General features: G+C 43.0%; 2 protein-coding genes across 6 annotated transcripts in view; both read left to right on the top strand.

Annotated features, from left to right (window-relative positions):
- Window positions 1-16,093, top strand: part of Ahctf1 (AT-hook containing transcription factor 1) — a 64,421-nt gene extending 48,328 nt beyond the window's left edge. For 2 of the 5 annotated variants that reach the window (XM_031391056.1, XM_031391063.1), the window contains exons 31-36: window positions 2,781-2,890; window positions 5,278-5,483; window positions 6,843-8,592; window positions 12,231-12,364; window positions 13,900-13,976; window positions 14,481-16,093. In XM_031391056.1, the coding sequence (XP_031246916.1) occupies window positions 2,781-2,890; window positions 5,278-5,483; window positions 6,843-8,592; window positions 12,231-12,364; window positions 13,900-13,976; window positions 14,481-14,664 (2,461 nt within the window). In that variant the 3' untranslated portion in view covers window positions 14,665-16,093. Of the gene's footprint in view, window positions 1-2,780; window positions 2,891-5,277; window positions 5,484-6,842; window positions 8,593-12,230; window positions 12,365-13,099; window positions 13,241-13,899; window positions 13,977-14,480 lie in introns of those variants that run through there. The other 3 variants (XR_004123941.1, XR_004123939.1, XM_031391066.1) reach the window with 3 other exon arrangements.
- Window positions 15,788-26,767, top strand: part of LOC116104530 (kinesin-like protein KIF28P) — a 52,922-nt gene continuing 41,942 nt past the window's right edge. Inside the window, exons 1-4 of the mRNA XM_031391070.1 lie at window positions 15,788-15,871; window positions 21,317-21,508; window positions 24,997-25,200; window positions 26,590-26,625. Coding sequence (XP_031246930.1) covers window positions 15,788-15,871; window positions 21,317-21,508; window positions 24,997-25,200; window positions 26,590-26,625 — 516 coding nt within the window. The remainder of the gene's footprint in view (window positions 15,872-21,316; window positions 21,509-24,996; window positions 25,201-26,589; window positions 26,626-26,767) is intronic.

The raw sequence follows: 26,767 nt of genomic DNA, 5'->3' as shown, positions 1-26,767 counted from the left end.
AGGGCACAGTCACAATCAAAAGCAAAACCAATGTCTGGGATCCAACTCACGATCTTCTGGGCTCCTCCTCTAAGGGCTTAACTGGTAACTTCTCCAGCTCTGCCCTTTGCAGCATACAGCTTGTCTTCTGGGCTTCAGATGCCTGTACTCCGCTGCTGCTGCTGTCCTTGGTGGTTATTGCATGGCACTGGCATTCCCAAAACACTGCTGTAACTAGGCTTTACCAATAGCCTCTCAGACTGTTTTCACAGTGCCAAGCCTCAACTCCTTTGCATGACACCTTCAGTCCTGGGCCATCAATTGCAAACTGAGGCTGCACCTTCACTTTTGGCCTTCCATGGCCTCTCACTGTGCCGAGCCTCAGCTGCTCTTCATGACCCCTTCGTGCTGTCAAAACCAGTACCACCTGGGTGACCCTTACACATTACCAAGTCCTGCTGCAGGACAAGGTACAACCATGGCTATCTCTGGAACACAGCCTCTTTGTGCCCTCAGAAAACACTTTCCAGAAGATGTCACCTCAGTGATGCTGGTCTCTTCTTAATCACTGCTAATTTCTTAGCTCCAGCTAACCAGCATCAATACTCCCAGTAATGCAAAGTTTTCACTTTAGCAGTTCTGGTATCTTGTTAATCACAGCTGATACTTCAGCCCCAGCTAACCAGAACTACAGAATCTTCACAATCAGAACAACATGGCCCTGATAAGAGTCTTTAATCTTCCCTCTGAAATTTCACAAGCCAGGCCTCCATCTTCTGCACTGTTCTCAACATGATCTTCCAAGCTCCTACACAACATCCCATAGAGCTCTTAACAACCAATGTCCTGTGCCCAGGACAGTGGCCCCTTGTGAGCTCTTCTAGCTCAAAGTTCCAAAGTCCTTCCACAATCCTCCCCAAAACATGGTCAGGTTGTCACAGGAATACCCCACTATTCTGGTACCAATTTGTCTTAGTCAGGGTTTCTATTCCTGCACAAACATCATGACCAAGAAGCAAGTTGGGCAGGAAAGGGTTTATTGAGCTTACACTTCCACATGGCTGTTCATCACCAGAGGAAGTCAGGACTGGAACTCAAGCAGGTCAGGAAGCAGGAGCTGATGCAGAGGCCATGGAGAGATGTTTCTTACTGGCTTTCTTCTCCTGGCTTGCTCAGCCTGCTCTCTTATAGAACCCAAGACTTCCAGCCCAGGGATGGCACCACCCACAAGGGGCAATTGAGAAAATGCCCCACAGCTGGATCTCATGGAGGCACTTCCCCAACTGAAGCTCCCTTCTGTGATAACTCCAGCCTGTGTCAAGTTGACACACAAAACCAGCCAGTACAGTGACTCAGGTAGGCTGAGAGGGGAATGAGAGTTCCAGGTCAGTCTGAGTTATTATAAGGAGACTGTCTCCAGCGGTGAAGAGAACACCCAGGCTAGCAGATTGGTTGTAGTTCCTAATTATACTCAATTGTAAGGTTACATTAAAGTATATACAACTCACTGCTTCCATTATGGAGTCAGCTGTCCTAATCAATCAGTATGATCACTGGAGCCATCCATCATCTTTGTTTTGTTCAACACTTTGAATAACACTGTTGTGGAGTATAAACAATGACAGCTATAATACTTTGAGGCACTACGATCAATTTAATAAAACTAGCCCACATAGAATTTTAGCTTGTAAGACACAGAATAGCTCATTGCCTTATGAGTGAGCAGTGGGGTCTGATACTAAAAACTACCCACAAAACTTGGATGATCACCTTTGTCAAACTCCGACAGACATTTTCTGCTGAGGATAAAAATGTAGTAGCTGAAATCTTCCAGTACTTCAACAAAAATAGTAAGAAAAGTAAAGGATTGTCCTGATTTTTTGTTGTCATTGTTCCTTATTTTGTAGCTTTTCATTTTAATTAAAAATGTTTCAGTAGCTTTGGACAGTTACAGCAATCAAGAAGCAAGTGATTATTCATATTAGAAAAGTTTGTTTCATTGAAAATCTAGATGAATGTCAATATTTAGCAAGCTAGTTTCTTTTTTTATTTGTTGTTTGTGTTTCTTTTTGTTTTTCGAGACAGTTTCCTCTGTATAGCTTAGCCGTCCTGGACTTCATTCTGTAGACCAGGCTGTCCTCAAATTCACAGAGATCTGCCTGCCTTTGCCTCCCTCTGCCACCACCTGGACAAGCTGGTTTTTGGGTAAGTTGTGAAGATTTAGCTGTTGCGTGTTAGTCATCATTACATCCAGATAACAATATTTAATCTCCACACTCACGAAAATCTCTGCAAATGTTTCAGAGACTACTTTCTTGGGAATATAGTGTTTTGTGCTATCTTTAAGACTCAGCATACTTTAGTTGGGGCTTGGAGAAAAGCCCGAGTGATGGATAACTGCTGGGGTATTCTACAGCTTATTGTCTGTTCTGAGTCATTTATCTTAATATTTCCAGTTAGTACTAAAGTGCTGATGCCGAACCTTCCAAGTCGTAGGAAGTACTGGACACTTGACAGACCTATCTAAAAATAAAGACATGTGATTTCTGTAATTACAGCACTTAGCCAGCCTTTTGTTTGTACTTTTAAGGCCATACACAGTTTTTTACAGAAGGCCAAACTGAGGAGAGTAGGAGAAAAAAATGCAGCAGTGTTTCTAACTCTCTTGTAAATTTTATAAAACTTCAAATGCTCTTTGATAGTGGGTTCTGAATTCTAGTTTTTATAACAAAGTAGCAAGTAAGAAGAAGATAGGCCAGATGGAGTCTCATTCACTAAAGTGTGCATTTCTTTTTCTCAAGGGAAACCTCCACTTCACAATCCAAGACATCAGTTCTGGATGGAATAGTGTCTGTTGAGAGCCGAACTTCCATACTTACTTCTGCTTCCACTCCAGCAGACCACAAAGAATGTATGTACCATTCAGGACTTGGAATCAGTACTTTAAAGAATATTATTAGACTTTTCCTTTCTTTTCTCAATTCTCCTCTGGCTAGCTTCTATGGAGTAAAAGCATTTTAAGGATATCAGCTATCAAAAGTTTATTCAGAGCATGGAGAGGGGAGTTATGAGGGTAGTAGAGGCTGGTCATGAGCACATTGGAGAGATGGGGGAAGAGAATGGGGAAGGGATGTGGAGAGGGTGAGGGGACAGAGTGGGAGCAAGAAGGGAAGAGAGGAACAAGAGTGAGAGCAAAGAAACTTAGGAATAGGGACCTTGATGAATTTTATGAACATATTTTCCTTTGGAACATGAAAGAATAGCATAGCAAAATAAAATTACCAGTTCATAGCAGTTTATTCAAGGAAATCAATAAATATATTACATAAGTCAAATGTTTAATATAATCACTTTGTTTTATACAAATATGAAAGTGGTATTTTTATTCTGTGGGTTCACAGTTGGATAGAAGGAAAACACATGGAATGTCGACTCCCAAATACATTTCTTATATATTAGCTCACTTAATCTTCTTAGCATTCTACTTTGATGGCACTTTCTAGATCTAGAGCCCATATCACCACTATTGCACCTTTTGCCCTGTCATAGTGTGAGTGATATCTGGGGCAGGCTTGTGCATTGTATCTCAAGGTTGAGAATATGCTATACAGGAGCGGGAGAGATGGCTCAGTGTTTAAGAGCAATGACTGTTCTCCCAGATGTCCTGAGTTCAGTTCCCAGCAACCACATAGTGGCTCACAACCATCTGTCATGGAATCTGATGGCCCTCTTCTGGGGTATCTGAAGACAGTGTACTCATATACATAAAATAAATAAATAAATATTTAAAAGAAAGAAAGAATATAATAACACTGTAAATTCTAGGACATCCTGGTCTACATGACAACTCTAGTACAGCCAGGACTACTACGTAGAGAGACTATCTCAAAAATAAATAGGAACAACAAAAAGAAAATGAAATGGAATGTATATTTTTTGTAAAATAATCTGGGGAAGATTCTTAACATGTAAAGTAAAACCCAGGTTACTCCTTTTTGCCTCTGTTACCAGTTTATACTGTATTCTTAGATCTGTTGTGCTTTAGAAAGAGGGAATAGTGGGTGACTACAAGGTGCACAGATCTGAATGAGACTGCTTTGGTTTCGTAAGTCAGGTCTGCACTTCATTGTAAGACTAAGCTATTCCTGGGTATGTTTTGTCTGATGAATGCTATTTTCATGTAAAATGTATATAGTAGTGCTTGGCAATCAGTAAAAGCTAATCATCTAGAGCTAATGCTATCTGCTGTTAGAACTATCATTACATTATCAGCACATTTAATTTTAAAAAAACTTAAAGTATTTAATAATTTTCCATAGCAGTAACACAGGACAAGACATTCTGTCCTTTAGTATTATATCCTGTCATTGAATAAGTATATTGTATGCTATACTAGTTTTTGGTAAACATTTGATACAATATTTTTGTCAGGTATCATTTTATTATTTCATTAGTGGGTATCATATTTCTCTTGGTTAGACCTAGCTTAGAAAGTCAAAGACCACCCACAGACTTCTGATACTTTGTTTCTTCCAGTAAGGGTTAATGTGCTTTGTGTATTGAGAGGGGGCGGTGGGCTATGATGGCAAACACGGGTAAAAATTCTCTCATTGAACTAATATTTACAGTCTAGGAGTATGAGCCCATTAAAAAGTATAGGGGTATTTAATCAGGCTAAACAGATGTCTTTTTTCCCTCTTGAGGTTATCATGTTTTGTGTCATTCACAAATGCCAAGCCTCATATTGACATAAAACTTTGACAAAAAGAAACATGAAAGGGATTTCCATTTTAATTGGGCCATAAAATTATGACATATCTGAGAAAACATCTGTACTTATTTGGATAATTGCTACCAAAAGAAAAGTAACCATCCATTTTATAGACACCTGCAAAGTCCAACTGCAAAGTTGCGATCTCTTGTAGAATTCGGCTAATGAAGGTGGCTAGTTTTCTGGAGTCTTGAGTCCCCCTTAGAGTAGTTATAGTAAACTTTGACAATAATGGCAAGAATTGTATTCCAATTCGAAAAAGCCAAGTGGTTCAAGTATGAAGTTTTTCTCCCATGTTTGCCTTTGTGGGAAATGTACACACATTGATATTAAACAGTTGAAATAGGACAGAGAAAGAGCCACATAGAGATATTCCTCCTTTAAGACATTACAAACTTTCTGATGGTTTATTAAGATAAAAGTCTCTAAGTCTAGGTAATTGATTGCTTTTTGAATTATATGAGTCAAGTTCTTTGTTTGGGATGTGAGAAGTTACTCTGATTTTGTTTGTTTTTCTGTTTTTTCAGCTGTGGCCAACACGGTTGAAGATGTTGAAAGCTCTGGATCCACCACCTCCAAGTGCCCTATTACCTCTGAATGTAGCCTTGACCAAAAACTAACATTCAATTTAAAAGAAGATGAAATAGAAACTAATGTACCAAAAGAGAATGTTGGCTTACCAGAAGAAAGACTTCACATTTTGGCTGGTCCTTCTGATACTCAAGAAATTCATGTAAAAATATTACTTTTTTAATGCTTTATAAGTTTTAGTATAGTTGGGCATTAAAGATGATCATTTAAACTGCTCGTTTGACAACATTTTCAAGATCTCAAAAAATAAGTATAAATATTTTGTGGAATAAACACAAACTTTAAGAGATTGGCTTTTATGTAAAATCAAAAGATTATATTAAGGCACAACTTAGCAATTTTGTTGTTGCTCATTTGCTTTAAAGTGGAAGGGATTTTCGTTTTGTTTTTTTAAGCTGTCAGTAAGCGTATTAACTACCAGACATTTAGATCTCATTTGTGATAAGTTAATATAGTAAACAGGATCTCCCTGCATATCTGTGGGAGAGAGGCACTAGAAAAAGATTTCTTTTAGTACTTGATAGGACTTTCTGCTTTTCTACAATCTTATCAAATCCCTTTCACTACTAAGGGGAATTTGAGTAAATGGAGTTAGGAATAACTGATAACTCTTCTAACTCATAAAAATCAAATTGCATGGAATTTGGGGAGTTCATAAATTCATCCACATTCATCTTTATAAGTGCTCTCCATCTGAAATAAATGACACTAGATTTCCTATTTCTAAAGTTTGGAGGCTAACAAGTCCATGGGAATAGTGTATTGGGACTCCTCATTTCTAGGTTGGGTCCAGTCTGCCAATTCACTATTTGGGGAGTGGGAAAATGTCTTTGTCTAGGTGGGTGATAATGTCTACCTTCTTGGTCAGGAGATCTCTCTGTTACTCTCTACCTCCTCCTTTTTCTCCCCTTCCCTTACCAAAAGGTAAATGCAAGGAGCATTCCTTCTTCCACCAAACCCTTGCAGGAGAGGTACTGAACTTGAGAGCCTTAGGAATTTCTGGTTTATGCAGCCCAGCAAAGGGAAGAAGATTGAGTCTAGCCCAAGGGAGCTTATGTAGGTGAATTGTTCTTCAACCTTACGGGGATCATGCTATTTAGAAAGTGTGCATAGTTAGGTAATTTGGGGATTATTGTTTGGGGTTGTTTCCTTTTCTCTGATTAAGTTTTTTCTTGGTAAAAGAATAAGTCTTTAATTTTCTTAGAATTGATAATATAATGATTTTCAAGATTTTGTTAATGATGTCTTTTTAGCTAGGAAAATGTGGGATTTCTAGTTTAATTCCATCCATAATCTCAATATCTTTTTTCTGTGTAGTTATTTTGATTGAGGTTTCATTTCTTTCATGAAGTAAACCCATTAGAATATGCCATAAGTCAAGTGTAGTTTATATTTTAAAATGGACACACAAAGAGTAAAATGTCATTAAGATCCTGTGTGCTTTAGATCAAAATGTTCTTTATAATTCATTAACTAGTTTCTTACCTTTAATTTATTTTAGCTAATTGGATGTGAAAAACTTGAAGTTCAAAATTCAGAAGAGGAGACCAAGAATCTTTCATTTAATGAGTTGTATCCCTCAGGAGCACACAAACTTGAGTATACGCTTGGTACTATTGAGCAGCAGTTCTGTGACTTGCCTGATGAGAAAGACTCTGCTGAAGGCGATGTTGCTGAAGTAGACGGGGAACTTTTTGTGGCCCAGAGCAACTTTACCTTGATTTTAGAAGGTGAAGAAGGAGAAGTTGAGGCAAGTGAGCCTATAGCACCTAATGTGTTACCAAAAGCGACCAGCATAGCAACCAAGGAAAAACCTGTGTCCCACGTGGAGCCCCATAATCAAGAACATGTTACAGATTTGCCATCTGCTGTGACTGGTGACCAAGAATCCCACAAGGTGGAGCCTTTACCATATGTGCCTGAATCAGCTAAAGTGGCAACTGCAGAAAACTTGTTGGATGCAATTAAAGATACCAGAAGTAAAGAAGCAGCTGGTGAGGCTGTCGATGAAAAGAGAGCAGCAGTAAGAATCCCAGAGGCTGCACATTCGTCCAGGTTGACAAACTCTACACGGAAGACTGTTAAGGAAACACGTGCAGAGACTGTAAATACCAGCCAGGGTGATGACATGGTTTCTTCTAGAACTCTCACAAGAAGGCAGCATGCCCTAAGCATGAGTGTCACATCAGAACAAGAGCCTTTAGCAGTTGCTACCCCTAAGAGAACTAGAAAAATAAAAGCAGCTCCCGAGCCCTTGGAAAGTGCCTGTTCTGGTGTAAGTACAGCACCTGGGAACCAGCCGATGCCTCAGAGCCCTCCCCCTCCTAGGAGAGGGAAGAAGCAGGACCTTCGCCGAGGGGTACAGGCAAGCTCTGCTGTTGTGGAGCAGGAACCCCGAAGGACGCCAGAAAGACTGAGACCAAGAACACAGCCACCCGAGCCAGCAGCTGAAGAAACACCTTCTAGAACAAAAGTCAGGCTTTCATCTGTTAGAAAGGGGACTCCTAGAACACTTAAGAAATCTGTAGAAAATGGGCAAAGTGAAGATATTGTGAATGATCTCAAACATAGTAAAGCAGCAAGTCAGGCTGGAACTGTCAAAGAGCTAAGGAGTGCCAATTTAGAAGATACTCAAAATATGGAGTATAAGCAAGATGAACACAGGAACCAGCAACTGCCTCTGAAACGAAAGCGGGTCAGAGAGAGCGTGTCAATTGTAACAGAAGAGCCAAAGCTTGATTCATCCCAGTTGCCTCTTGAGACAGGACTTGATATACCTGCCACCCCTAGGAAACGTGGTAGACCCAGGAAGGTAGTTCCGTTAGAAGCTGACAGGGCCATAGCTGGTAAGGAACAGACCGGTCCCCAGGAGACAGACAATCTGGTTGTCCGGAGATCTACACGGAACACCCCAGCTAGAAATGTGAGTACTTTATTAGAAAAACCCATTTTAGTGCCAAATGAGGAAGCTACTGCAGTGATGACGTCTAAGAGGAAACTTACAAAGAAGTCTGCAGAGGGAAGCTCAAAGGGTCCGTCACCAGCAGTCCCAGACTTGGCGGGTGAAACAGCACAGCAAGAGTCCACTGACCGAGAAGAAGGGCTGCTCTCCACTGCTGCCCTCACTCAGTCTTCCTGGGGCACAAGGACTAGGTCCAGAAGGACCATGTTGTTGACAGACATTTCTGAACCCAAAATTGAGCCTTTATTTTCTCCTCCTTCAGTGAAAGTTCCAAAGAAAAAAACAAAAGGTATTTAGTTTTACTCATTTTTATTTTTGTTAGAATATACAGCCTAAAATTTTTAAGGGTTTTTTTGAATTGAGTTGAAGCACTAAATATTTTTCCTTAAAGAAAAATTGTGATCAAAAGACAACACACCTACTCCCAAGAAACCCAAACCATCAGATAAGATTGATCTAAAGGTCTGTTTCCTAGCTGATTTTCAAATTGAAGATCAGCTCAAATCAAATCAGATTCTCTGGTTCTTTGTGTCCTGCAGTTCATTTGACACAGGTTCTATTTTGTCCTCTTTTCTCTCTGTCTTTAGATCTAAGTGACTTCACTTCGTTTCCCTTTAAATATAACTTGGTTGTGTTTTAAGAAAAAGTCTTCTGAGGCAAACAGTGCTGGAAGTCTGAGAGCCAGCATTCTTGTTAGGCTAGCTAGACTAGCGAGCAGACACCTTAGCTACTCTGTCATGGTAATGTAATTTTCTAGATATCTGATTATCTTTTAAAAAACATACATCTACTGTAGAAAATTAGATAACATGCTTTAGTACATGGATGCTCTTACTAAAGAATCAATGGAATAAGCTAAGCATGGTGTGCACCTGTAGTCCAGTGCTGAGGCAGCAAGGCCACCTTCGGCTGTACGGCAAGACTCTATTAAACCACATGCTACAGTTTATGAATGTACTTATGTCATGATCGTTTTCAGAAACTCATGGTAGAGGTATATGTCAGAGCAGGTTCACTAGCCTCTGTGGAAGCCAAAGATCGGCCATTGGTGTCTTCTAGTGAACCTGGAGCTCAGCAGTTGGCTAAACTGGCTGGTCAGCAGACCCTCCGGATTCTGCTTTTTTATGCCTCCCAGCACTGAGAATGTAGACACTTAACGACTTTGTCCAGCATTTTACATGAGTGCAGGGATCTGAATGCAGGTCCTTACGCCTACACATCAGGCATTTTACCCACAGTCCTCTCTCCATAATCCCTGCTCCCAGATACTAAGGCTTCAAAGCCCTAAGCATATATGACATTGTAATTTGGCCACATGTGACATTTTGTATCACTAATACTCCTTGTGTGCTTTGTGCTTGAGCATCCTTTTGTGGGATATTTTCATTTTTAAGGGTTCCTGTGTTAGAATAGGCACCTTTTATTAGGTAGCTAGAGGTACTGGAGATATTTGAGAATCAGGGACTCGTGTTGTTTGAAGTTGACCACAGTGGAATCATTTGACCACAAAAGTAACTAGTGCTGCACACTAGAGCTACCTTCCCCTTCTTCCCAGAGAGCTGGTTTCCACCTCTGGATTTGTCTTGTAATTTTTAACTTTTTAATCCTAAGTAATACTGTTCATTGAAATGTTTTTCTGAAGTTTGCAGAGATAGATGAGGTATCGTCTTACAGATAGTCTGTAAAGAAGTCATGTCTGCCTTAAAAGAGGCACGTGAAAGAAACCATGACTAAGCCAGACATTTTGAACATGATACTAAATTCTTAAATTCCTTTTTTTTTTTTTTTTTTGGAGACAGGTTTCTCTGAGTAGCTCTGGCTGTCCTGGAACTCACTCTGTAGACCAGGCTGGCCTTGAACTCAGAAATCTGCCTGCCTCTGCCTCCCAAGTGCTGGGATTACAGGTGTGATTACACCACCACCGACAGCTAAATTTTTCTTAGTCCTAGAAGTAAATGAGGAAGCTTAACTAGAGACTGGGGTGCTCTGAGAAAGCCAAAGATGATGGATGTTGCTCCAGGTAGCCTAGAGAGTTGTGAATATAGACTTGTGTTGTTAACAGTGGGTGGGTACCTTGCCTTCCGTGGCCTAGGTGTACTTTCTGCTTCTTATAAGCTGGTGGTGAAGGTGTCTAATGCTGCTACTGCTTTGCTCTTGTTAAGAGCCATGGCTTTGTGGGCTAGGGAGATGACTCAGTCAATAAAGCACTTGCCTCTGAACCTTGGAGACCTGAGTTTGAATCCCCACAATCCATGTAAAAAACTGGCATAGTTCACGCCCAACAATGTGGGGAGGAAGGGGGGGAGAGAGAGGCAGGGTGCTTGTGAGCCAAGTACCTGGCCTGTGTAAAGTTCCAGTGGAAGACACCAGGGACCAGCCCCAATAGACATGCTCCTGCATCTACATAAGAGTGTACACAAAGGCTCACACAAGTTTGGGGTTGGAGTTTGTTTTTGTTGGTTTTTGTTGTTTTGGTTTTGGTTTTGGTAAGTAGTGGTGGTGTTGCTTTGTTTTATTTGAGATAGTATCAGCCCAGCTGGGCCCCGTACTTGCCATCTTCTTACCTCTACCTCCTGCTGGAACTATAGGTTTAGGCCTTCATGCCCAGCAAAAGTCCTACTAGTAAGATTTGATGCCTGACGTCAGCAGTCTGTCTGTCTGTCTGTCTGTCTGTCTCTCTTTGTGTCTCAGTGATGTGTGGGTCACACAGAACTTGTTCATAAAGTACTTGCGGTATGCTTCGGATTGTTCTGATCTTTACTGAGATAATTGTCATCTGTACCCTACTTTTTATTAGCTAGGGAGTTCAGAGTCTGGCATGTAATATCTGTGCTGCTTCTGTCATCACAGTGCCATTGCTATGGGGGTACTATTTAAAAGGCTCACAGGAGAGTCTACATACTACTTTTTTTTTTATTACTTACTCACTTTACAGCCCTCATTGCCCCTCCCACAATCCTTCTCCCCCTCCCTTTCTTCTGAGCTGGTGGGCCCCGCAACCCTGGCACTTTAGTTATTTTTAAAATGTCTTCATTTGCATGTAGTAATTATATATATTTTGTTTCACATTTTCATATATGTTTCACATAACATTTTGATCATATTCAGCTATCTTCACTCCTCCCTTACCCTTTCACCCTCTTCCTCTTAGCTGGTTCCTTCATTTCTTTTACTTCTTTTTTACTTTGTATGATTCATTTAGGGAGTGGCTAAACTAGTCACCTGTGTTATATATAACCTCCTACTATTTTTCAGCTTTAACTTTTATAAACTTTCCCACCCACCCCCATTAGAGTGAGTAGCTCATAGTGAGGTAGGTAGAAAGGCTTTTGTTTTGGTTTTTGGTGTTTCTCTTTTAATAGCCCTGGCTGTCCTAGCTGTCTATCTGTAGACTTTGAACTCAGATTACCCTGCCTCCACCTCCCTGTGCTGGCATTAAAGGCATGCGTCACTACCATCCATCCTTGGACCGAGGCTTTAAAGTTTGAGTCTCTTCTTTGCAAGTGAAATCGCTCTTGCAAATAAAATGCCCTGTGTAATGAAAACCTCATCTAGAAATGGAGACTCACATGCCTTATGGGATTCAGTCAGCTCCTGAGAGGAGCTTAGGGTCAAACTAACGAGCAGTAGCTTTGCGCTGCCTGGGGGTCCCATCTTTATGATGTGGTAGCATTTACTTTGAAGCCTTAACTATTCATGGACACTGGGCTTACTTAAATGAGAAGGGGATTTTTTTGCCATCACTTATATCTCCTGACATGGGTAATAAATGCATATGCTGTGTCGCCTATGTTGGATGTTTTTGTCTTTCTAATGCACACCGTGTCTTCCAGGAGTTTTGCTGCCATATATATATTGCCTTGTATTGTTTTGTAAACCAGACATAGTTACAGGTCAATGTTTTGTTTGTTTCCCGCTACTCTTTAGCTGAGAACATGGAGGCCGCGGCCCAGCTGAAAGAACTGGTGTCAGATTTATCTTCTCAGTTTGTTGTTTCCCCTCCTGCCTTGAGAACCAGGCAGAAAAGTATATCCAATACTTCCAAGCTTCTAGGCGAACTGGTAAGGAAGGCATGAACATATATATATAAACGTCCTCTTTGCTTATCGGGTTATTTGTTTGTGTATTTGAAATAGACTGTATACCCCAGGATTGTCTGGAAGTCATGATCTTGCCTCAGGCTCCTAAGAGGTGAGATTAAAAGGATTTTTAAGTGAGTTTTTTTTTCCTAAGTAAATTTGTTGAAAAATAAATGTATTTAAAGTTGCACGTGGGCCAGAGAGATGGCTCAGCAGTTAAGCGTTCTGGCTTTTCTTGGAGAAGACTCAGGTTCTATTCCCAGCTCACAACCTCTAGCTCCAGTTTCTGGGCAATCCAGCCTTCTCTTCTAGCCTCCTGGGGTACCGGGCATGCACGTAGTACACATGTCCCCAAAATACTCATACATATGAAATAAAAATAACATTTTTAAGCAAGGTAATTTACATTTATATCAAACGCCCAAAAACTTGTATTTGCTATCTTTAAGACAGATGAGCAGCAATTTTCTAGTTACCCATTAGGAATAAAGTTTTAAAACTAAAGTGGTTGCCAGGCATGGTGACATTCTCCCTTAATCTCAGAGCTCAAGGCAGAGATAGGGTCTCTTAAGTTCAATTCCAGCCTCCTCTATGTGCTTATTCCTCAGCCAACCAGAGATGCGTAGTGAGACCATCTCAAAAACAAACCAATAATAATAAACTTGGCCCTTAAAATAAATCTAATTAGTATGCTGAGTAAAGTCATCTCTGCCCAAGTGCCTCTATAGATAAAGAAATGGAGAGGAGAGGCCTTTCTGGCAGAAAAAGCAGCTACTGCAGGGATTCAGACCCTAAACCATTAAAAATCATAGAACAAAAACCAAAAAGAAGCAGGACTTTGAAGACAAAAGCGAGCAGGTAAGCAAGCATCCGCCCCATCCTCCGTTCATCCCCTAGAGCCGAGAGGAGTTGCTAGGAAGGATGAGACCACTTCTTACACGAGCCTGGCTCCTTGAAACATGGTGGGGTGGTAGCTACAAGTAGCCATGTGTAGGCTTTAAATAGTTTCTGTGGAGAACATTCTAGGATGGAAGAAAGCCACCTTTGGTGACCCTATGTCTACAAGATGGAGAGAACCTGGCCTCAGAGCTGAGGATACGTTAGAAGAGTGGGCAGTAGAAGTGTGCAGAGTGGATGCTGACAAGACAGACTGGAGTGCAGTGTGGGCTGAGAGAGAGCCATTCTAGTCTAGACCATCAGATTTCTGTCAACCAACCAGAGGGCTCTGTGTAGGACCTAGGGGGTTTAGCAATGCTTGACTCCTTGTCTGAGCAGGATACTTTTAAAATCAATACTTTAAATGTTTAATTACAGCCATGTGGTAGTGGTGCATGCCTTTAATCCTAGCACTCAGAAAGTAGAAGGTGGTGGATTTCTGAGTTTGAAGTCAGTCTGGTCTACAAAATGAGTTCCAGGACAGCCAGGGCTACACAGAGGGAGAAATAGAGAAACCCTGTCTAGAAAATCAAAGTCTTAATTGCTTAAACAATGTATATTTTTAAATTTCTAACCCATAGGAGAGTGACCCTAAACCATTAAAAATCATAGAACAAAAACCAAAAAGAAGCAGGACTTTGAAGACAAAAGCGAGCAGGTAAGCAAGCATCCGCCCCATCCTCCGTTCGTCCCCTAGAGCCGAGAGGAGTTGCTAGAAAGGATGAGACCACTTCTTACACGAGCCTGGCTCCTTGACATTGGTAGAGTTCAGTACCTGAAGATAGCATTCGCCACGGAGTGAAGACATACAGAGTTTATTGTCCACTTGGTTGGAAGAGAAGATAGTTTGTTTGCCTCTTCATTAACTAAGGTCCCACAGCTGTTTGACTACTGTTTCTTAGTTGATGGGTCTGTCAGCTCTCATCCCATGTGCTGACTAGGTACCTAGGCCATCCTTGTAACAGCAGTACTTTAGACATTTCTGTGGTAAGTATTCCTATCAGCACACGTGGAGATGGGATGGGGGATTGAAGCCTTAACTCTGCCTGCATGGCGACCACAGCTGTGCTTGGGTTTCTCGGCTCTCCGCTGCTCTGAGAGTGAAGCCCTTGACCAGACAGCACATTGTGCCCATTCCTACTTGCCTGTATCTTTCTTTCAGAAACACAGGAAAAGGAAGTTCTTGGTCGCCTCCTCCTGTAGAAATTAAGCTGGTTTCCCCCTTGGCAAGTCCAGTGGATGAAATAAAGATCAGCAAGCCAAGAAAAGCTGCAGAAGTAGCAGGGAGGGGCAGAAAGAAGCCATCTTCTTTTCCAAAGCAAGTCTTACGCAGGAAAATGCTGTAATTTTTAGCCCAAGATTTTAACACGTACCTGTTTGTAAAAATCATCAGTATTTGTGTGGATTATTATTAATAAGTCACCCAATTTGGATGGAAATACTTTATATGAATTGTACAATTTTGTAAGCAAGTAAATAAGTAACTCCATATGGAGTGCAGTTCTTCTAGTCCAGGCGTTTTATAATACTTCATACGTTTATATTATATGTAAATATGGATTATCATTGGGATGTTAAATAAACTACTGTAAAGTACACTGCGTGTCTGTTAGATTTTTGAGAGGAGATGTCTGTTTTAGTTGTAATTTTATATGCTACTAGACACTTGTTCATTTTCTTCCTCTACAGTTAAGATACTAGAACTGTCTTAAAATGAGGGTGATCGACTGTTGATTATTTTTAACATTGCTGTTTTATAATTATGCACTTTGCTGCTGTCCCTCAGATCTCTAATCCTTACATGTACTCAGTGGGCTTTGCCTGACACTGTGTTCAATTTGAATTGTGGGCATGTGATTTTGCCTTTTTGTAGTTTTACAAATTTTGTGTAATCTACCTCAAACGAGTAACTTTCCAGTACTGCATTGGGTTCCTCTGCTCACATTTCCTGTTCAGTGACTTAAGGACTGTCTTGTCTCTCAGCTCAGAGACTAATCATCCAGGTGAGATTGACCGGTTTCACTGCTTCTTAGCAACCTCATGAAAGGATTTGAGAAAGAGATGTAAAACGGGCAAGGTGTAGACTGTCCCTGCTGTGACAGCTTGCCATAGAGTCACATGAGAGGCCTCTCTAGGATTCAGGTTTTAAACTGTAATTGCCACAGGACCTCAGGCACAGGCTACATAGCACAGGCTACGGAGAATGAAAGAGCGTGAGCAGACGTCAGAAAAGAGGAAGAGAACGCCCTTTTCTGTAGTGTGAGTGTGCACCATTGGTAATGGCGCCTGATAGATGCCATGATGTTCATCAATAAATAAGTGTTGTCAAATAATTTATGACAGGTAATTGATAGTGTGTAATGAATGGACGCTTAATAATTGATACCTGAAAGCAGACTTTGTCAGCTAAGCTTTGGATGTTTTCGTGAGCAGTGTGTTTTGCGTGTTATTTTTCTACCGAGTAGCATCATGGATAATGAAAAAATGGGGAAAATGCCTGTGCCAAGAACGGACAGTGTGAGAGTGGCCGTACGGGTGCGGCCTTTCAGCCAGGTCAGTCCATGCGCATTGCCTTGTTGACAATTACTGCCTGATTTTATTAATTTTTTAATAATAGTTACTGAATTTGTATTTAAGCTGCTTGTCATTTATGAAATATTAAACTTATTTAAATGAATTTGTCAAATGAATAACAAAGATCCTAAGCATAATTTAGTAAACATTTAATTTCATTCCTTGGCACAAGTAGCACAATAAAAGAACTGACAAGAGAAATACTGTCAAGTTAATAATTATTTAAACCAATGCAGTTTGGTAAATAAAAATGTGTGGTATCTGTTTTTACTACATGTGAGGGTGGGGCAGAGACGTCAGTTGATAAGTGTGCTAGCCGACCATGCATGACTCCCTAGGTAGCGCACCAACACTATGAAATGAGGCACAGTGGTGTGTGGAACCCCAGCCTGAGGAGAGGCAGCGTACTAGAAAGCTGTTATCCTTGGCTATGTTGTACATTTAAGGCCAGCTTGCGCTACATGAAACACCGAGAAATATTTATCTTAAAAGCAGGTCTTGCCACACGTGGACACGTGTCAGTGATCCCAACATTAAAAAATGCTAAGGTAGGAGAATCGAGTTCCTGACCAGACTTAAGTCACATATTGAGAACGGGCCAGGCTGCACTTACCTGTTAGTTTTATGGAAACATTGCTCTTGAGATCTCATATGTGCAAGACTGCCTCTTCCCCTTCCTTGGCTGTGCCCCATCAACCTAGCATATCTAGGCACACTCTGCACACCACACAAGTCAGAAGAATCCAGAGAACTGGACCTAAGCCCTTTACGGCTCCAGAGAGGATGCTGGTCTGTAAGGAGCTTGCCAGAGTAGAGGACTGTACTTTGCCTAATGCACCCACTGGAACCTTCCCCTTTCCATTAGAGCAGGCTTGTCTTCGCCCACTGTGACCAGTGAAGTTTTGTTATAGTATGACTGCCAGAAATTGCTAGTCCTAAAGAGAAGTGTCAAGACAGCTGGAGAGGGCACAGTGCGTAAGAGCACTGGCTATCGTAGAAGACTCGGGTTCTATTCTTGCCTGAAGAGCCCAGTTCATGCATCTGCAAGTGGCAGCTAACTTCACTGACACCCCTGGTAGAAGGTAGAAGGTAGCTCCTGGAGCATGCAATGTCCCAGTGTGAGGCTATGCCAATCCCATGTGACTCCTGTTTTCATCAGCTCTACTGTGGGCCTAGGCATCACACTAGATGTAGAAGGAGAGTCTCTTGATCATGTGAGAGTTCTGCAAACTGTACATCTTTGCCATACAGGAAATGAGAAGTTTGCACTTTGTACCTTGCAACCCCTGTGTAAAGCACACACACATGGCATGTCAAGAATCAAAAGGATTTTACCTGCCAGTCACCCCCCAAGGAATGTCTCAAATATCCAGGATCGTGAATCTCGATGCCACCAGCGCATGCACCCATGAGTAGATGGTTGACATAGTCCCTACCGTGTCCTCTAAACTACTGTAATCTTCACTGATTAGCATAATATCACTATAGTAGAGGCAAGCCCTGCTGGCAGGTAAGAGAACCAGGTCCCCAGCCACTCTGCTTTGTGATAGTTGGTCTGTGTGACAAGACCTAAACTGTTCAGTTCTGTGGATCTAATGATAAGGAATACTTAAGATGGTATCGCCCAAGGTCCGGGTGGTGTGCATGAGACCAAAAGAAGGTGGAGGTTCCTCTAGCACCTATGTATAGTCAGGATGGGAGCTGTCAAGTCTCCCTAAAAGTCAAGCCCTATCTGCCTCTCTCACAGATGAGGCTGTTGAAGGAAGATGAGCACATCAAAATCCCAACCTCTGTTCTTCCACGGCCTATCCAGTCGCATCAGGTTTACCGGGCAGCTTATATTACTTACTTGTCCTTGCTGTGCCCCTCCTAGTGTTGTGTGAGATGCTTGTGACAATGAAATGTCCCTACAGGCTAGCATGGCAGAATGTTTGCTTTCTGGAGGATAGCAATGTTTGGGGGAGGTTGTGGAGCCTTCGTGACATCGGGCCTCACTAGCTATGAGAGCAACTAAGACCTTCAGCTGGACCGTGCTTACGGTCGAGTCATTGCTTCCTGATGCTAAGCTGTGAGCAGACTTCCACAAGCTCCTGCCTTCAGTCCCCCAGCCACTCCAAACAGCCCTAGGGTCACTTTGCTCAAGTTCTCTCACAGGCATGAGAAGGTAGCCACTACAGGGTTGGAGGTCAAGGGTCCCAATTGCCCCCTCATCAGTACTGCCTTTACAACATTTTGAATTCTTCCCTTTTCATGCCTTTCCTTATATAATATCTACTCCCAGAATGTCCTCGGAGCAAGGATATCAATACAAAATAGAATGGAGGTACTGCCCTAATTTTGGGCACGCCAACACTTGTGTTACTCTGATGGCCTTACCCCCCAACTTTCACCAGTTACTTTACATGGCCCTAGAAAGCAGCCTCCAGTTGCCATGGGCCCAGGCATATTTGAATCCAGCAGAGCAATGGGCTCCTTGCCTTCATAGGCCCAGTGAGTTCCTTGGGAGGACTGTGTGGCCCACTCGTTCTGAGACAAAATCTTGGCTCCACCTCCTGTTTGGGATTCCACTGAAGACCTGCTCCTATGCCCCCACAACAATCTCCATCCGCTCTGGGGCAGCAGATGGAAAGGTGGGAATATGCTTTGGGTTTATTTCCCTTCTGCTTAGGCTACCAAGATCACCTTGGGTTATCATTTTCCTGGAATTCAGGAATGCAGCAAATCACACCCCTGCACTCCTGTTTCTACCCTAAGTGCCATCTACCCACCCTCCCTTTCTTCCTCTCACGTTTGCCTGTCCCTCTTGTCAGGTGTTTGTAATGACAATGTGTGTGCAGTTGCTCCCAGGCCAACAACAGCCTTATCCACATCGTAAACTGGGCTTAGTTCCTATTCCATTACCACAATGAAACACCATGACCAAGGCAACTTATGAAAGGAGGCATTTAACTTGGGAACTCAGGATTCCAGCGGGTAGTCAAGGCCATGTCCATTGTGGGAGGGAGTCGGTATGGCAGGGGGTAGGCAGGCCTGGCACTGGGGCAGTCGCTGAGCACTTATATGTTGAGACAACAACCACAAGGCAGAGAGAGAGCCAACTGGGATGATAGGGCTCTTGAAACCTCAAAACCCACCACAAGTGACACACCTCCTAATTGCAAACAGTTCAGTGAACAGGGGCCCGAGCATTCAAACAGTGGGTAAGAGAACCTGGGCAAAGCCTGCTGCCATTCTTGGTCCCTAGAGCCCACAGAGGAAGGAGAAAAATGACTCCTAAAAGTTGTCCTCTGCCAGGCAGTGGTGGTGCACACCTTTAATCCCAGCACTTGGGAGGCGGAGACAGGCGGATTTCTGAGTTCAAGGCCAGCCTGGTCTACAGAGTAAGTTCCAGGACAGCCAGAGCTACACAGAGAAACCCTGTCTCGAAAAAAAAAAAAAAAAAAAAAAAGTTGTCCTCTGATCTCCACACCCACCATGGCAAGCAGACACATGCCACACACGTGTATACCATACATATACGGACACACATATACATACACATATATACATCACACATTATACATCATACACACATAGTAAAATGAAATATAAAAATGGATTTCCTGGGTCCTTGAAATGCCTGGGCATAAGTGGCTTCTCCTATCCATGCACAGTTCCCACAGAATACTCATCAGGACTTCTGTGATGCTTGCCTTGAGCTACCTGCCCTGGCATACTCCTCTCATCTGTCCATGCCTCTCATGGCCACAAGGAGAGTTCTGCAGTAGATCGAGTTCCTTGGATCTGTCAGGCAGTCAGGATGCTATTCCTCAGGCCATGTTGGGTGACACTGCTCCTCTCTCAGTTCCAATTCTTCTCACAGAAGTACCAATCCCATATATATATATATATATATATATATATATATATATATATATACACATACATATATGTATATATGTATGTATATATATGTGTGTGTGTATATGTATATATGTATATGTATGTACATATATATGGGAATGCTGCTATAAAATCCTGATTTCTGTCTCTAGCATCATATTCTACACCTTGTTCATAGTCACAACAGAGCAAGAATCAGGTGTAGGTGGGTCTTAGCTCTCATGTCCTTCAATCCCAAGCTCTTCCCTATTCCCTTCCAGGATTCTAATATCCACATCTTGCCACACTGATGAGGTGGTGGCTCCACCCGATCCCTCTTCCATTGTTACCCACTGCACGAAGCTGGACATGGATTTTCCTTGGCAGCCCAGCCTTCCATTTTCCTAGCACTGTATGTGTTGTAAGTCTTCTGATTTTTTTAGATCTTTTTCCCATAGTCATTGGCCACTGGTGGTCCTCCAGCCCACAGCAACAACCCCACTACAGTGGCAAGACACTCCTTGCTTGCCCCTTTGACAATGATATAAGTGGCATTTGGCAAACAGCTCAAAAACCTGCAATGCCTTCAGTGTACATGCATACTCATTAGGAAGGTCACAGCATCTACCATACACAGCACGCTTCCCACACAGAATTATATATCTGACGTGTATGACCTCTTACTCAGGCTCCGCTTGTCCCCTTCCTCAGTTTTCTGGTTGGCTTGCCAATTGTTCCAAAAAAGAATCCACTCCCATTATAGGAGGTGCCATGAGACAAAAGGAAGTGGTAGAGATGCACAGGGTGAGCCTGCTAGCAGAACCTGGCCTGGGCAGATCCTACAACTCTGGTCAGAGAAGAGGGCTTATCGATCAGTCTTTCTCTCTCCCCTATACTGTGATGAAACACTGTGACCAAGGTAACTGAAAAAGGAAAGCATTTCATTGGAAGCTTGCTTATAGTTTCAGAGGGTTGAGTCCATGACCATCGTGGCAAGGAGCATGGCATCAGGCAAGCAGGCATGTGTCTTGAGCAGTAGCTGAGCACTTACTGGCAAGTTAGAAGCAGAGGAATGAAAACTGAGTCTGGAGTGGGAGGGGTCTTGGAGGAGCTGTGTCACTGGGGATATATCAAAAGCCCATGGCGTAGCCAGTGTGTGTGTGCGTGTGTGTGCATGTGTGTGCACGCACATGTGTGTGTCCATGTGTATGTGTGTGCATATGTGTGTGCATGCGTGTGCACACGTGTGTGCATGTGTGTGTGTGCATGTGTGTGCGTGCATGTGTATGCACGCACATGTGCATGTGCGCGTGTGTGTGTGCATGTGTGCATGTGTGTGTGTGTGTGTGTGTGTGTGTGTGTGTGTGTGTGGTCTTCTTTTGAAACTTCCAATCCATCCCTAGTGACACACCTCTTCCAACAAAGCCACTCCTAATCCTTCCTATACAGTTCCACCAAATCTAAGCCTATGGGGGCCATTCTCAAACCACTACAAGTGGTCAGGACAAGTGACTTCATCCAGCAAGGGTGTACTATGATTCTGAATTTATAACCTGACTATAGAGAGAAAAGAACTCTGGAAGCCAGTGTGTGATCTCCACGCACTCCCGAAGCATCACCATCCAAGACCCTAAGAACAAAGAGCGAGTGAAGACCTTTACCTTTGACCTGACGTACTGGTCTCATGATGGGTTTCAAAAGGATGAAAATGGTGTCCTTATTCCATCTGATCCAACTAGTAAATTCGCAGGCCAGGTAAGTCGCTTAGAAATGTTAGTGGTAGATGTTGTACATGTGTCTCCTTGTCTTAATGTGCTCTAAACACTTCAATACTGTCCGTGCCAGAGCATGAGATGGCTCGGTTGGTGAAACACTTGTGCCTGAGCATGAGGAGGACCTGCAGTTGGGAAACTCAGAGACTATGAGAACGCCAAGCCTTGCTCCTTGGCTTATGGTACTTTTGAGAAGCAAGAGCTAGTAAGAGAGATTCTGGGCACTAGCATGTCCTTGAAGGAAATGTGGGGACCCCTGCCCCTCTTCTCTCCCACTGTGCTTTCTAGCAATCAGGAGATGGCTAAGTCTCTGTCCCTTGCTTCTGCTTTGACACATTGTATCACCACGGAGTCAGGAGATGGCTAAGTCTCTGTCACCTGCTTCTGCCATGACACATTGTATCATCACGGAATTACAGCGATCAGGCTAATTGAGCATGAGTTGAAATCATGGTCCCCAGCCAGTTTTCCCCTTTATAAACTGATTGTCTCGGGTAGTCTAACAATGAGAAGCTGGTTAACACAACGAAGCACAGTGAAGGGAGCTCTTTCCCCTGTTTGGTCATAGAGTGGTGGAGTGGCAAGAAACTTGAAATGTAACTAGTAGATGCACCAAAAATTTTTTTCGCTTGCAAGATACCCAGAATGTGTCCCGGTAGAAGACTTCACCACTAAAATCTTTATAAAATGATTTTATTCCCTACCTGGGACTTAACCTAACAACATTTTATATTATTTGAAAATTTCAATTTATAAATATTGAAGACAGGGGCTGGTGAGATGGAACCCCCGCCATGCCTGACAACCTGAATTCAATCTCTGGGACCTACATGGTAGAAGGAGAAAAACAGCTCCCACAAGTTGCCTCTGAATTCCGCGAGTGCACACACAAATTCATACATGAACACAAAATAATAAATTAAAATGTAATTTAAAAATTTTAAACTGAGAACAACAAAGATCTCTAAATTTCCAGTAGTGTTAAGTGGAAAGGACAGCACAATTACTTCATTTGGCAATCACTCCCGAGGTTGACCGAGTCGCTTGGAAATGACTGTAGACTGAGCTAGACAGATGAATGCTCAGTGGGGAGCAGCACTGGCTGCTCTAGCAGAGGACCTGAACTTTGACCCCAGCATCTGTGTTGAATGGCTCATAGTCACCTGTAGCTCCAGCTCCAGGGTGTCCAACACCCTCCTCTGGCATCCAAGGGCACCTACACACACACACACACACACACACACACACACACACACAACCTTTTTTAAAAAGCTGCAGATAGGGCTGGAGAGATGGCTCAGTGGTTAAGAGCACTGGCTGCTTCCTCTTCCAGAGGTTCTGAGTTCAATTCCTAGCAACCACATGATGGCATACAACCATATTATTGGGATCTGATGCCTTCTTCTGGTGTGTCTGAAGGCAGCTACAGTGTACTCGTGTAAATTAAATAAATAAATCTTTAAAAAAAAGGAAAAGAAAAAGCTGCAGACAACTTCATTCAAATATATTTTTCCTTTTTTTTGGTTTTTCAAGACAGGGTTTCTCTGTGTATCCCTGGCTGTCCTGGAACTCACTCTGTAGACCAGGCTGGCCTTGAACTCAGAAATCCACCTGCCCCTGCCTCCCAAGTGCTGGGATCAAAGCTGTGCACCACCACTGCCTGGCTGGCATGCAGCTTTTTAGTCCTTTCTATAGGAAACAAATAGTATTAAAATTGGTTATTGTAAATTTTGCCTTAGTAAATCAGACTGTGCTGGTGTGTGTTTCTTTCTCAGAATTAAGAATAATATAAATTCTATAGATGTATATATTGTTAGCAAATGGTCCCAGGATACTTTTTGAGAACTATTGATTGTGACCAATAAGGAAAGGAGCCAGGCCATACCCTGTCTTCTGAACAATTGTGGGCACAAGCATTATTTGATTTTACTTTTAAAAAGGTTTCCTCGGACTGGTGAGATGGCTCAGAGGGGAAGAGCACCGACTGCTCTTCGGAAGGTCATGAGTTCAAATCCCAGCAACCACATGGTGGCTCACAACCACCCATAATGAGATCTGACACCCTCTTCTGGTGCGTCTGACAGCTACAGTGTACTTACATATAATAAATAAATAAATCTTTAAAAAAAAAAAAAAAAAAAAAAAAGGTTTCCTCAGTGGGCGATGGTGGCTCATACTTTTAGTCACAATACCTGGAAGGCAATGGCAGGAGGATCTCTGTGTGTTCAAAGCCAGCCTGGTCTACAGGACCAGGACAGCCAGGGCTACACAGAGAAACCCTGTCTTGAAAAACAAAACAAAAACAGACAAAAAAAAAGTTTCCATTTTTTTCCTGTTTCTACCACCATGCCTGGTTTTAGAAGTCTGCTGTTATTGTTGCTTTAATATATTTCTAGGAGCCAGAGAGGTAGCTCAGTGGCTGAGAGCATCAGCTGTTCTTCAGAACCGGGTTCAGGCTCAGCGGCCACCTGACAGCTCACAGTTGGCTGCGGCTGGCTGTAACTAAGGCTATATAGTATCTGATGGCCTCTTCTGGTCTCCAAGGACACCAGGCACATATGTGGTATCTAAACATACATGTAGGCAAAATACCCATGCACATAAAATAATACAAATTTAAACATATTTTGTAAGATATTTTTCTTATTAAGTTTTAGAATTCCACACATGCATACATTGTATTTTTATGGCATTCACTCCTTATTCCTCTGCCTAAACTTCTCCTAGATCCACCCCCACCCCCCAATCACTCTCCCACTCTCTTATTTATTTGTTGACCCTCAGAGGCAAGTTCTAGCTATCCATATTTTCAGGAGTGTGGGGCCACTGACTGGAGCCTCTCCTCTTACCAGGGGTCATCCCCCTAGAATTCATCAGCTGTCAGCTTGGTCACCTGGGCGTGTGGCTCTTGAGCCCCTCCGCACTCTGTGCTGGAGTGGGGACTGGCGTGTTGTACAGGTTTGGGACTGTGAGATGAGAGTAGCGGTCCTGCCTTGGTCCTCCCTGACGTGTCTCTGGCTTTCACCATCTTTCTGTTCCGTCTCCTCGGTGGAGGCTGGGCCTTGTGGGAAGGTTTGTTTCTTAGGGTGTATGCATTAGGCAGCTTTCTGTTTGTATAAAAAACACCTGTGATAGATAACCCACTTTGAATCAAGACTTCAGCATCGTAGGCCAATTACATTTTCAGCCCATGGTGAAGTAATGTGTCACATTACAGCGGTGGGTGGGAGCAATTGCAGATCTCGTCACAGAACAAATCAAAGACAGAACAAGACTAGGGTGTTCCCACAGCCTCCCAAGGTGACCAACCTGGGAGCTAAACACGTGGATGGTTGGGTGGCACCCGGATACTTACTGTAGTTCTGTGGAGGGGGCTGTGTTGTGTCAGTGTGTGCACAACTGCATATGTGTGTTGAAGAAACACTTGGGCGAGCCACCCCCGCTGGTGACACTCAGTGGTTTCCTTTCTAGAGCGATGTCTTCCATGATATTGGAAAGGGGATTCTAGACAGTGCCTGGAGAGGTTACAATGCTACTCTCCTGGCCTATGGCCAGACGGGCTCTGGGAAAAGCTACTCCATGATTGGCTTTGGCGCAAACAAAGGTCTTATTCCGAGAGTGTGTGAAGAGCTTTTCCAAGCGATTGAAAAGCAAAAGGAACATCTAGAACCCCAGGTATGCCTTCGTTATTCTAGAGTCCTTCTCCTGAGGATTTCACCTTTTCTTTTTCTTTTCTTTTCTTTCTTTTTTCTATCTCTAAAGTTCACCTAGGCACCAAGGGTGTTCTTATTGTCCCTGGCACAGACGCCTCCAGAGCAAACTTTGGATCCACTGAATGTCGGTGGCCATCACTGGTGTGACTAGCTCCAAAACAAGCCAGTAAAATGTCACCCTCAGGCACAGTCTTTGTCTTTGCTTGTTCTAGATAGCAGCAGAGATCAGACAAACCATAAAGGAGATAAGAGCCCGCACTGTTTGGGGCCAAGGCAGGGTATTTTTGTTGTTGTTGTTACTTATTTTGACCAACTGTTGGTCGAATCCACGCATACAGAACCTACAGATTGGTAGTGAGATCCTGTTCTAGAAATTATGGATCACCTGGATTAGTAGGTGATGAACGAACATGCAGCGCATCGTTTCTATAAAGTCCTTCCTAGAACCCTCCCACAGCTCTGAATGGCAGGAGCTCCCTCCCCTCCCCCACCCAATCTCATTAGTCTTCCTGCCTTAGCCTCCTGGGTGCTGGAATATAATCCCTGTGTTGTGTCCATTTTGTTGTTTTTGTCAATTGTCTGTCTGCCTGCCTGCCTGTTTTGTTTTGGATCTCTCTCTTTTTTAAAAGATTTATTTATTTTATGTATATGAGCACACACTGTAGGTGTACAGATTAGTTGTGAGCCTTCATCTGGTTGTTGGGAATTGACTTTTTGGACCTCTGCTCCCTCTGGTCGGCCCCACTCGATCAGTCCCAAAGATTTATTATATTATAATTAAGTATACTGTAGCTGTCTTCAGACACACCAGAAGAGGCCGTCCGATCTCATTACAGGTGGTTGTGAGCCACCATGTGGTTGCTGGGATCCGAACTCAGGACCTTCGGAAGAGCAGTCCATGCTCTTACCCGCTGAGCCATCTCGCCAGCCCTGTTTTGGATCTCTTATGTGAGTATATACATGTGTATGTGATACAAAGGTGCATGCACACATATCTATACAGGTAGGTGTATATGCCTCTGTGCACACTTGTGTTCCACCTCCATCACTCTCACTGAACCTGGTGTTCCCTGGTTTTTAGCTAGACTGGCCGGCAGCAAGCCCGACGCGCCCCCTGTCTGCAGCCTGCACAATTACAGGAGCACAGCCACCACTGGCTTTTTCTGTGGGTGCTGGGATCCAAGGTCAGGTCCTCATGCTTGAGCAGCACCTCCCCAGCTGGTTTTGTGTCTTTTTATAAAAGTCCTTAAGGACCGTGCAGTGTGACACAGTTTACTAGAGTATGCTAGTGTTTCCCTGTTATGGCACTCCTTAACTACAGGACAATAATGATCCATTACTCTCTCTACAGGTCATGTTTAGCATGCTGGAAATCTACAATGAGCAGGTAACTTGCTCTCTCTCTCTCTCTCTTTCTCTCCCTCCCTCTTTCTCTCTCTCCCTCCCTCTTTCTCTCTCTCTCTTTCTCTCCCTCCCTCTTTCTCTCCCTCCCTTCTTCCCTCCCTCTTTCCCTCCCTCCCTCCCTCCCT

The sequence above is a fragment of the Mastomys coucha genome, unplaced genomic scaffold, assembly GCF_008632895.1.
Source record: "Mastomys coucha isolate ucsf_1 unplaced genomic scaffold, UCSF_Mcou_1 pScaffold1, whole genome shotgun sequence".
Taxonomy (NCBI): domain Eukaryota; kingdom Metazoa; phylum Chordata; class Mammalia; order Rodentia; family Muridae; genus Mastomys; species Mastomys coucha.
This window is presented reverse-complemented; position numbering and strand designations above follow the sequence as displayed.